Here is a 12,370-nt window from a genome sequence, read left to right as displayed (position 1 = left end):
TAACCGGCATAGCAGCGACAGATAGACCTTATGTAACACAAAATATAAATGTAATTTTAAAAGGCAAAAGTGTAATTTTAGCTGCATAAAGTGTAATTTTAAGATAAGTAGTGTAATTTTAACAACCCAAAGTGTAATTTTAATCAACAAAAGTGTAATTTTAACGGATAAAAGTATAATTTTAACAAACAAATGCTACAGAATGATACCTGGGCAGTATGTGACCTCATAATTTCTGTCCCTGTTTGCATCTCTTACAATGGTCACCTCTAAAGAGTCACACTCAGTAAATCCTCTGCTTTTACAAGTACCGATTGAGTACTTGACCTCTTCTTGAAATTCCTCGAATACTCTATGACTTTACACTTGCGCCCCGTGCACTTCGATAGCTAGATGCGTTGATATTATAGGGAAAGTGTGTCTGTTACAGTTGTCAATCTTTTTCTGTGTATATGTCTTTGCTGGTCCATCGCGCTGTCAAAACACATCGAAAACTCAACTAATTTTCCTGACTTACTCTCAAATCTCTTAAAAAAACTATTTTCGCTCTTTGATCTTTGGGTTGTCCTCATAACACCCCCCATATCTAGGTCCCTACAATGAGCCATAACCCACTACTTCCTTTTAGCGTACATTTCTTGGAACCAGTCAATGTTATTAACATTGTGTTCTCTGCCAATTTCTTCCCATTTTGTATCGAACTCTGCCGCTTCAATGTCTCCATCCCATATTATGGCATTCAATTTCTTTACAAAGACCGAATAATCGTCCCTCGTCACTCCATACTTGCTTGGCACCTTGTTCATGATATGCCACATATAATATCGGTGGCACGCTGTCTTGAACACCAATGGCACCGCTTTAAGAATACCAGGATCCTGATCGGTGATAATATAATTAGGCTCTTTCCCACCCATCGCAGCCAAAAAACGGGTGAAAACCTATTTAAACGAGTCTGCATCTTCATGAGCAACCAGCGCTCCATAGAAAGTGACCGATCGTTTATGGTGATCAACCCCGGTGAAAGGTGTGAAGGCCATGTCATACTTATTGGTGGAATACGTCGGATCGAATGACACTGCATCCCCAAAAACTGAGTAGTTCCTTCTGGCGATTCCTTCGGCCCATATAGCTTTACTAAGGCTACCGTCAGAATCAACATCATAGTCAAAGAAGAACCCTGGCCTATTAACAGCCAATTCCTTAAAGTGGTCCACGAACATCTGACCGTCCCGTTCATAAATGTTGCATTTCACATCTCTGTGAAAGTTCTTAAAATCATTTAAACTAGCTCCGATGTTTTCAAACCCATTAACATGTTCCTTCAAAATTTTGTAAGTCTTCGTTGCTCCTATCTTCAGCTGTTGATTATTGACAATCTTTTAGATGTATGTATTTTAATCAACAAAAACGTAATTTAAACAGATACAAAAGTATAATTTCAAAAAACAAAAGTGTTGTTTTAACAAGAAAAAGTGTAATTGTAGCAGCATAAAGTGTAATTTTAGCAGACAAAAGTGTAATTCTAACAAAATAAAGTGAAATTATAACATATACAAGTGTAATTTTAATCAACAAAAGTGTAATTTTAATCAACAAAACTGTAATTTTGACAAAATAAATTGTAATTTTGACGGATATATGTATAATTGTAACAGACAAAAGTGTAATTTTAATAGACAAATGTAGAATTCTAATGACTCAAACAAAGTGTAATTCTAACCAACAAAAATGTAAGTCCAGGAAGGCGAAGGCTAACTTCAGCAAACCTGGAATACTCACCCTTGAATTATAAAGGATTATCATTTTGTGATAGTCTGTTATGTTGCATGCCAACTTTTGAAACTCTCTATCTCTGGCTGATACGAGTTCATGGTTGTGGCCACTGTGGAATCTGTCAATTATTAATTCCCCATTCCTCATGAATAGCCTAATCCTCGCTTTGCACCCAACGCGCCTGACTTTGTGTCTCCTACCTGAGTCCTGGCGGCCACTACACTCCAATTGTCCCTTATGTTTGAACCCCTCCCGGTTGCAAACCAACAGTTTAGATTTTATTTCCCCGCCACGCCATCTCTTAGTCATGTATTTACGCACATCAAAACCACAAGCAACAGCATAAATTCTATAAAATGTCACTGCTTCCTCTATTTCCAGAAATTCCTGACCAACATAGGGGGTGAACTTAGCTTCAACGACCCTGCAGAATTCTTCCTCGTTCGGCTTTCGTTTTCCATTGTGCTCAATATTATCTGTCAATAGTGTCATTATTATCAATTGTTTTCATAACAACTTAAAGTAACCCATATATTTGTTAAAATTATAGTTTCGTTAGAATTACACTTTTGGTTGTTATCATTACACTTTTGTCTGTTAGAATTATACTTTTTACTATTACAATTACAGTTTAAAAACTTACAACTTTTCTGTTACAATAACCCTTTGATTGTTAAAATTACACTTTTGTCTGTTACAATTATACTTGTTACTATTAGAATTGCAGTTTAAAAACTTACAGCTTTTGTCTGTTACAATAACACGGTTACTTGTCAAAATTACACGTTTCTCTGTTACAATTATACTTTTTCCTATTAGAATTACTGTTTACAAATTTAGAACTTTTGTCTGTTATAATAACACTTTTAGTTGTTAAAATAACACTTTTATCTGTTATAATTACAATTTTTACAATTACAATTACAGATACAAATATTACACTTTTGAATTTCAAATTTACAATTACAGTTAAAAGAATTGTACTTTGTACGACTACAATTACAATTATACTTTCTACCATAATAATTACAATAATACTTTTGTTGCTTAAAATCACACCATTTGTAGTTAAAATTACATTTACGACCATTATAATTATAGTTTTGTTAATCCTGAAATTACTCTTTCATCCGTCAGTATTACACTTTTGAATATTACAGTTACACTTTATTCGTATTTTTACTGTCACGTTGCAGATACTATATTGACTCTTACAAATAAGAAACTGAAATATAAAGCAACTCATAACAAATGTGACATTATCTACCAGATAAATAACTCCAACGTCGAGAACTTTAACTTCAACTTCAAAGAGTTGATGTTGAACTCTATAATGCTGGAGTTCATGTTGAAAGAGTGGATTTACAGATTTCAAATAATAAAAAACAAGCTTTAAAAATAACCTAAAATACACTTCCTCCTCATATTTAAGCTACTGTTGATATTTAACCTAATGTTTTGATAAAAAAGAAATATAACCTAACTTTGAATGAAGAAAATAAATAAACAATCCAAAAATTACCATCGACAAATGGAATCATTTGCAAATCCGTCATTTTTTACGTTGGACGGTGGTCTTGTTGTTTGTTTGTGAGAAAGGAAGATGATAAAGAAAGAATGTATGATTTTTGTTTTCAGAAGTTTTATTTGCTCTAAATTATCGCCAGTAAGGATGAATATCCATGATGAGTTTTTTCAAATTGTGTTTTGGTGGAGTTTGTTTAGAATTGTGTTGAGGAAGGTTGTTGAATGATTATGCATGTGTTTGTATGTGCACAGTGGGTAATAGACAATAGTACTGACACACACACACCCTCTCTCCTCCTCAACCTATTTCCTTTTTTTTTCACGCCTATATTGGCTTTAAAGTAGGCAAATCTCCACTCTCCATTTACCTAATCCAAGGGCCCTAATAAAGATTTAGGGACTCAAAAGATATTAAGGATTTAGGAGAACTTTACACTATATATATATACAGAGAGAGAGAGAGAGAGAGAGAGAGAGAGAGGCGGGATCTCGTAAGTTTGGTTCTTACGGTGAGTTTGTGCTTACAAATCTCAGCCACTAGATCAAAGGAAACCAAGGGCTGAGATCATGTGCTGCAAACTGACACGTCAGAAAAAAAGAAAAAAGAAAAAGGAAATTAGAAAAAATACAAAAGCAGCTGAAAACTAAACTGAAGACCCATTCACACGATATTTCTTTCTCTCTCTAACATCTCTCTTAATATCAAAAACCTAAAAAAACACCGGGAATTGCAGGCAGACAAATATTATGATAAAAAACCTAATACGATTATCGAAATCAAGCTTCAAATGAATTACAGGTACACGATTTATCGAAATTAATGACGAATTCGTTGATTTTTATTATATTGAATCATTGATTCACATGCACGTTTTCTGATTGAATCAAATTAATGTAAAATACGTTGATTTTAATTGAACTGAATCGTTGATTTTACTGTTTTCAAGTGTAAAAGATGGACAACGAGACTAATAACAATTCTAGCGAAGAAATCAACTCCACAGTAAATATGGAAATCGGTAATAATAATTCTTATCTGTTGTTTATTGTACTGTTATTAATTCTTATCTGTTTCTCAGCTGTTGATTCTTATAATGATGATACTTATTCAATCAATAGAGTATATTGATTCTTATATATTTCTCAGCTGTTATTCTAATATTCTTGTACTATTATTCTGATATTATTGTATAGTAAAATAGAATAACAGTAGAGTAACATGGTGATATGCCTTATAACAGAGTAGGATAAGAGTAAAAAATACAGTATTATCTGGCTTATAACAGAGTAGCATAAGAGTACTGTTATTCTGATATTATTGTACTATTATTGTAACAGTAGAGTAACATGATGATATTATTGTACAGTTATTCTGATATTATTGTACTATTATTGTGATATTATTGTGCAGTAGCATGAAAATATATGGCTTATAAGAGAGTAGCATAAAATAACATATTTAGTATTATTGTGATGTTATTGATTGTCATCTGTTTCTCAGCTGCTGTTATCGTACTGTTATTGTCATATTACTGCACTGTTGATCATTCCCCCATGCTACTGTTATTGTGATTTTATTGTCCTCTGACTGTACTGATTATAATCATTTACTGTCCCTGATGTTTCTACTGTCTCTATTGTTTGGGAAAATGCAATTGTAGCTAATAGTGAAACTTCAAATAACAATATATTCACCATCCCAACTTGTTCAGACGAAGAAAACGATGAGTTTGTCCAACTCTTCATTACAGCAGTACACCCGGGGGTACTGAACAGTGGGTAAGAATTGTTGAGAGTGATTTTACGCCTAAGCGTGGCATGTTCTTTCTTACCTTGGAGGATGGAATACAATTCTATTCCATATATGCATTGGCTTGTGGATTTGATGTGAGAAAGTACACAAATGGGAAAGTAAAGGGGGACGTCAACATAAAATCACTAGTCTGTAACAGACAGGGATATAGAGATATGAAAAGGAAACTGCGTCTTGAATCAAACAATCAGGAATCTGGTAATTCGAGTACAACAGAGAAGAAAGAGCGAAAAACTAGACAACCAAAGAAGCATGCTGTGACAAGGTGTGGCTGCAAGGCAAACATGATGTTGAGAACCTCTCCAAAAACAGACGAGAGACCGGCTGGATATATTGTGGACATCTTTATAGACGTTCACAATCACTCTCTTTTACTCTGTCAAAAATAAAGAATTCCAAAAGCTGTCAAGGGACGTCCATGATTACATTAAGAGGACCATTATTGATCATACTAAGCTAAACATAGGTCCATTGTAACACCCCGTAATTTCGGACCATTATTATATTGCGGAAGTAATTTATTAATCAAGTAAAATTTGATATTAATGTATTTGAAGTAATAATAATTCAAAGAAATATAATTCTATTATATTTTGAAGTAAAGTATTTATTTTGATAGTTTCGAAATGTTTAAAAATAGTTTAAACCGTGTAAAAACTTTTTATTTCGAAATAAGGGCATATCGGGGAAAAAAAATGATGACAACTCTTTTGAAAATTGGGCAAACGATTTTGGAAATGGGTCATATGAGTACTCAATCTTCTTGTAATCTCGTGTTTAAGAATTTTGGCCTTGTCGGAATTTGCATTTGACAAACGGTTCTAATTATTGTCGAAACGAGCCAAAACCGACTCATAAAATTCCGTCTCATCCCGCTCCTTTCCTCTCCCTTTCCCACGGCACCCTCCCCCTTCCTTTCCTTTTCATTTTTCTTTTTCCACCTTCACTCTACTTGAATGTTCTAAAGCATTCTATCACAAAAACACCATTTTTATACAAATTTAAGCTTTTCTAAGGTAATTTCATCATAATTTCTTCGTTTCTAGTCCGATTTTCGCAAAATTTATATTTTCGGAATCCTCTCTTCAAGATCTACATCCTAGTATATTTTAATTTCAGTTTTAATTATGTCGATTTTGGCTGATTTTGGGCATAATTTCGATCCTTGTGCTTATTGTTGTGTTTTTATTGTTTATTTAGGAGAAGATTTAGAAGACGAGTTTGGAGACTCGTATATAGTTGAAGATAGTGGTTAGTGGCAGATTAGGGTTTGGTGTTCAAGGTGCTAATTGCTCATTTTGTTGCTAAAGGTAACATATTTCGAGTTACTCGACGAATTAATGTCACAATCTTGTTTTCTTGTATGATTTTGTGATTTTTATTTGAGTAATTTATTTCACATGATAATATGGGTTAAATTCATGTCTAATTCATGTCTTTTGTTAGTTTAAGTTCACATATTAGTATGGAAATGAATTGGGAATGATTAATTGATGATTCAGACGATGTTAAACTGAACAAAAATGGAGAAATGGAGAGTTGGGGGTGGCGGCCAGCAGGCCCAGCAGGCCCGGCAGGCCCGTGCAGGCCCACGGCAGGCCCTGGGTTGGCCCGGGTCAGCCCGTTGCTTGTTTTCGCGATTTTTCATGCGTTGTTCGTCGTTTTAGGTTCATTAATGTTATAGTTAGTATAAGTAACATATGGGTACACTTTTGAAATGAATAATGTTAGTAGTAATTATAATGAGGTTGGAAAAATTATTCTTATATTGGTAGTTGCACATGTTAGAATAGGCTTAAAATGAATTTTATAGCGATAATTGCAATGTTTTGATGACTAAGCCGAAAACTGAGCCTTGGTCCCTTTGATTGAATCGATGTCAGTCAATTGTGTGATTGGTCAGCCGCAATTTAACCCGTACCTGTCGCAGGGCTGGGGTTGCGGGTAAAAATTTGGTTGGATGAAAGTTAATGTGAAAAATGGATAATTGGCCTTATTCTTGTTTTAGGCCATTTATTAAGTTTTTAGTTCACATGTGTTGTTGGTTGAATTTAATAGTTTCTTATATTGTAGAAACGGCCCTAGATTCCCTGAAACCTTTAATATTGTTAATATTGCTAGAAATGGAATTTGGTATTGAATACTTCTTGCAGGTTGTTGTGTTTGTCATAGATAGGTCTTTATAGTCTTTGACGAGTGTATGTTCACTGCTTAATAGCCTTTGTGTTCCTGACTTGGTGGGTTTATATCCAAGTTGGGGCATGACCTCGTTACTTATTTTGAGGGTAAGTGGTCAGCTTAAGTACTAGCCAACCCTTTGGTGGACTCCTTAGGGTACTCACTTTGTTTTAGAAAAATTGTGGGTCTTGGGTGCGGTGGTGTGTATCCGCATGTCTAGGTCTCTTGTGATTTTAGGCTAGGGTTGTGTTGTGTCTTGGCCATGTTTTGATAGAACCTCTGAGCCAAGATACCGGTTCGATTACCTTCCCTACCTCGTGGTATAGACTCGAGTTACAGAGTGACTATTGACCGTGCTAAGAACTTATGCCTGTCTTTGATATATTGCCCTTTCTTGTATGGTAATTTTATGAATTGTAATAGGTGAGATGTAAGCCGGTTACAATTGATAAAGTTTGGATTACTGCTTGTTATATGTTTCACATGATAGTTTAAATTGGTCAGTTTAGTGTTCATATGTTAGAATACTTGATAATTGAATTATTTATCATGTTGATTACATGTTACATTACATGTTACATTAAATATGACATTTCGTGGCTGGGAGGACTCGAAGTTACTCCCCACTGAATTGTGGCTTTCGTGTTTGTATAAAATGCGATTGACAGGTTGGTGATGCTTAGATGGGGTACACGGACGAGCTAGTGAGCAAAAGAACCTTGGACTTAGTTTGGCTATTTTTGTAGCAAACCTTTAAACTTTTGGTTGTGTTTATATTTTGAAGGGACATATGTCTCCCTCTTTTTCTTTGGTTCTTATCACTTTTTTCTCGCAGCTTTAGCATAGTTATGTAAATTAGTTTGATAGTATTTGCAGGTTTTGGCACTCTTCATTTGGAAATGTTTGTGAATGGTTTAGAAAAGTTTTAAGAATTACAGGTTTTATCTAGTTGAACCAATTACGAACATATCCTGTCAGTTTTTCTGTAGAATTTACGTGTTTTATTTAACGCTAAAAATGAGGGTGTCACATCCATCATTAAGCTTCAGAATTCTCAAGGAATACTCAAATTGTAACACCCCCTCTTACCACGGTACCTTACCAAGGACTACCCTAGTATGAAAGGCTGTTACCATCTCGGTTGCCCGAGGTTAGTACATCAAAAGCAACAATCCAAAACAACTTTAATAAAGTATAAAGAGTTTAACGATTACATAATCTCAGACCAACTCAAAATAAAAGCGTAAGGAACTCAATACAACTGAAATCAAAGAAAGCTAAACTCGTAACAGCGGAAGCTAGACTCGAAGTGATGACTCCCCATGACTGTCCCATAGCTAAACATCTGCATTACCTGACATAATCTGCTCACCATCCCCGAATGTATCACCGCAGGTTTTACAAAACAACAACACGGGGTCAGTACCGCTCAATCAAGATAAGACAAACAATTAATGTAACCGGCTGATCATCCTCCATCCCCGGTCTCCCGATCTCACACAGTAACCGACTACACACCGAAGTGTGTAGCCCTGCCAGATTACCCATCGCAACAGGTAATCCTCGCCGCCAGTGGGTGACCGCAGCCCATCCCCACCTAGTCCAGCTCATCAACGAGCGACTAACAATCCCTGTCCCTTAATATGCACATCCCCTCCCGTGACGGGTTCCACGGAGGGCGACCTAGGGTGTGAAGCCACTCCCGCAAGTGACTCCACCACAATCACACACACAGCATCACAGCTGTCACAACACCACAACCGTCACAACACAACCACATCACCACCGCCATCACAACACCCATACTCCGATGATCAGCAGATAACAACAATTACAACACAAGCACAGTCTTAAATCAATTAACAGTAACCGAGTAGGGAAATCCTACCTTTTCGCAATCCGCTTACGCTGCAATCAACCATACAAATGCATAAGAAATACCACATCGTCACCTACACCAACAATCATATAATACAATCACTAACTGCAAAACTCCCATTTCCCCCAATTCATAATCAAGAACAAACCCTAAAATATAAATCAGTGAATATGAAGATGGGAACTTACCGACGATGAATCAAAAGGAATGAATGAAATTGCTATTATCACCCACACACAATGAGAGATTCGGAGATGATTAGGGCGTCGTAGAATGTTTTTAGGTTTGTAAAGCGTAATTAGAAACTGTCTAGCGTAATATATATAATGCCCTAATCATTTCCAAATCAAACCACGGAAAAACACTCGACAGACCGGATACTCGGTCAAGTATAGAGTATACTCGGCCGAGTACCCTCTACTCGGTCGAGTATTCCACATACTCGACCGAGTATTCCTAGGCAGTAGCCAAACAGGGACCACGACACACTTTACTCGACCGAGTAGGCCATACTCGGTCGAGTACCAGCCTATAAAATCCATAATATTACAGTCTTCCCCCCTTGAAAAGAACTCCGTCCCCGAAGTTCCAACCCAACCTATAAAACATGGACACCTAACACTAACTCCACCAACCACGCTTACTAGATAACATATCCTCTCGATATTGACTCCATAATATTATCGAATAACCACAACATAAATGTTGCCAACTCTATCTCACTACTATAACGCTCACTAGCACCTCAATACCAAGACAATCTACCAAACAAGATCAACCATCAAAATAAAATGTTACATTCTACCACCCTTAAAACGAACTTCGTCCTCGAAGTTTACTCACACACATAAACATCCTCACACAATCCTTTACTCTCACTCATAAACATCATACTACTACGAGCACTACCATTACCTATAATTAAATCGGCAATCACACAAATCCATTCTTATTCTGCAAAAACACTCAAACTTCCAATTGCAACCTCTATGACCATCAAACTCTCTTGTCGCATCCTACTCCTCTTAAGATAAATGTTACGTCCTCGTAACTCACTAATACTAGGTCCTTTGCTATACCTCCCATAATCCTCATTACTACTGCATGACAACGATAACCCACTATAACCTCAACACCTACAACCATTCCTATATCCAGGACTCTCTTTCTTTAACAATTCTTGTGCCTCCAATTATTCTGCATTCCCATAACATATCATAAAATCCTCAGTATAACCACTACTCCATCTCTTCTACATTACCACAACACGACATACTTCTATATACATATACACTCATCTCCACAATCTTATCTCACAATCCTCAAGTGTTACACATACTTACATTAGCTTCTCAAGTTCATCTTCTTTATTACCACTACTCCCTTAACTTGACACGATACTAAGTCCTAAAACTCCGTACTCCCTGTCCCAAGGAAATGTGCTAAACCACTTGTAGTTTCAAGTTCAATACCACACATGTTCCGCAATTTCTTTTCACAACTATGTCCACCAATGCCTCATCTAACACAAGATCAAAAGCACTCTAACAGCCTCTCACAACGGTGTCCCATTAACAGAATATTACTATGCCATGACATCAACAACACCATACCCAACTCTCTCTCATACCATACTCTATTTTCACTCCTAAGCTGACGGTAAGAAACATCGGGAAACAACACAACGGTCTATATGCCCCGACCGACACTGACAAGAAATAGCAGTAAACAAACAACGATCGATGATAACACAAAAATACTCGTATCGCAACACGAATTACCGTGCCCAGTGCACAACACCACATCGTTAGTCATTACAACTCTTATAATCTCATAATACTGGCTCAGCACAACATCCTTGACCACAAAACTGTCATAAAACTACTTTACCAGATCACGACGCAACACATTATACGGGATCACAAATACCAACCTTATGAATATTATCCATAGCATGACTCTTGAGGCCGAAACCTCACACCATCACTTACAGATATCATACATACACATATAAGTATAACATATGACGCGGAACACACACATAACGACTCGTAACTATCACGCCACACCATTACTCGTGAGGCCAAGACCTCACACAAAGTTTTACACACCTCATGGACCCATAATCGAATCTAACTAGCCAATCCTGACCACGTAAGTTACCACTTGACAATGAATACCTCTCATTTTGACTTAACTCAGGTGCCTTTCATAACATATCCTCTCATACACACAATAATCACCCCTCCGGCAAATGTAGCCATAACATTATTGCTCAACTTCCAGCGAGCACCTCATATAATACATCTTATACTCCCTCACAACCAAACATACTAATCACCTCGACAAGATCAACCTCAGTAGGACAGCTAACTTCCCTAAAGTAACATCATCCTTAACCACTAGTGACAATATTATGACGCCAACCTCCTTCATGTGATTACTCTCTTACTATCACTTCTTAATATAACAATCCGTTTCCTCTCTTTGGTTATCATCCCAAATAACGAACATTTAATCCATCAACAAAATCTACCTCAACATTATTCCCAATTCTATCCTTTATCATATCGTTACCTAACTCTCCACCAAAATCTCAGATCGTGCAAACACTCTACCAGCTTCTTATTCCCTTAATACCTCGAAACTCACGGTTAACATGTCGTCCTGCTCTCCTATATAACTATTAACTCACACCCTCTAGTGAGGCTATCTTACATATCCATAATTTCCTACCTTCATGCTCCTTAATTCCGGTCAACGTTCTCTCAACTTACTTACATCCCTCTTTCCCCCTTTTTACTCAATAATACCAATTAATAATTCATCTCCTTTCTCTTTCTACCTAACATTTTAGTAATCCGATTACCTTCTTGTTACTCCATAACTCAAATTCCAGTAATTCATATCGATATCTTCTCTTTATTTCTTATCACTTATCTCCTCCCATCATACTATTCACTCGCACTTGTTACCATCAAATCTACACACTAACGGTTATTCTTCAATAAGCCGTATCTCCCTGTCGTATCTCTAGGAAACCAAAAATTCATCTCATACCGTTAATTGCCCAAAGAATTACACACTAGGCTCACCTCTTGATATTCCAAATTCCCAAATCAACCACTGTCTACTCATCGCGGCATAACTTGACCTCACTATACACTATTCGTTTCCATCTCTCTATAGCGACCTTT

At 36.5% G+C, this 12,370-nt stretch overlaps 1 protein-coding gene across 1 annotated transcript; it reads right to left on the bottom strand.

Annotated features, from left to right (window-relative positions):
• Positions 1-941: 941 nt before the first annotated feature.
• On the bottom strand, positions 942-2,268 carry LOC141648827 (protein FAR1-RELATED SEQUENCE 5-like). The gene is made up of 2 exons (XM_074457538.1): positions 1,760-2,268; positions 942-1,260 (listed from the first exon to the last, which is right to left on the bottom strand). Exons 1-2 carry the CDS (start codon positions 2,266-2,268, stop codon positions 942-944), a joined length of 828 nt encoding a protein of 275 aa, XP_074313639.1.
• Positions 2,269-12,370: the final 10,102 nt, after the last annotated feature.

This window comes from Silene latifolia, chromosome 3, assembly GCF_048544455.1.
Source record: "Silene latifolia isolate original U9 population chromosome 3, ASM4854445v1, whole genome shotgun sequence".
NCBI classification, from domain to species: Eukaryota; Viridiplantae; Streptophyta; class Magnoliopsida; order Caryophyllales; family Caryophyllaceae; genus Silene; species Silene latifolia.
The sequence above is the reverse complement of the archived record's forward strand: the minus strand, read 5'-3'. Positions and strand labels throughout refer to the sequence as shown.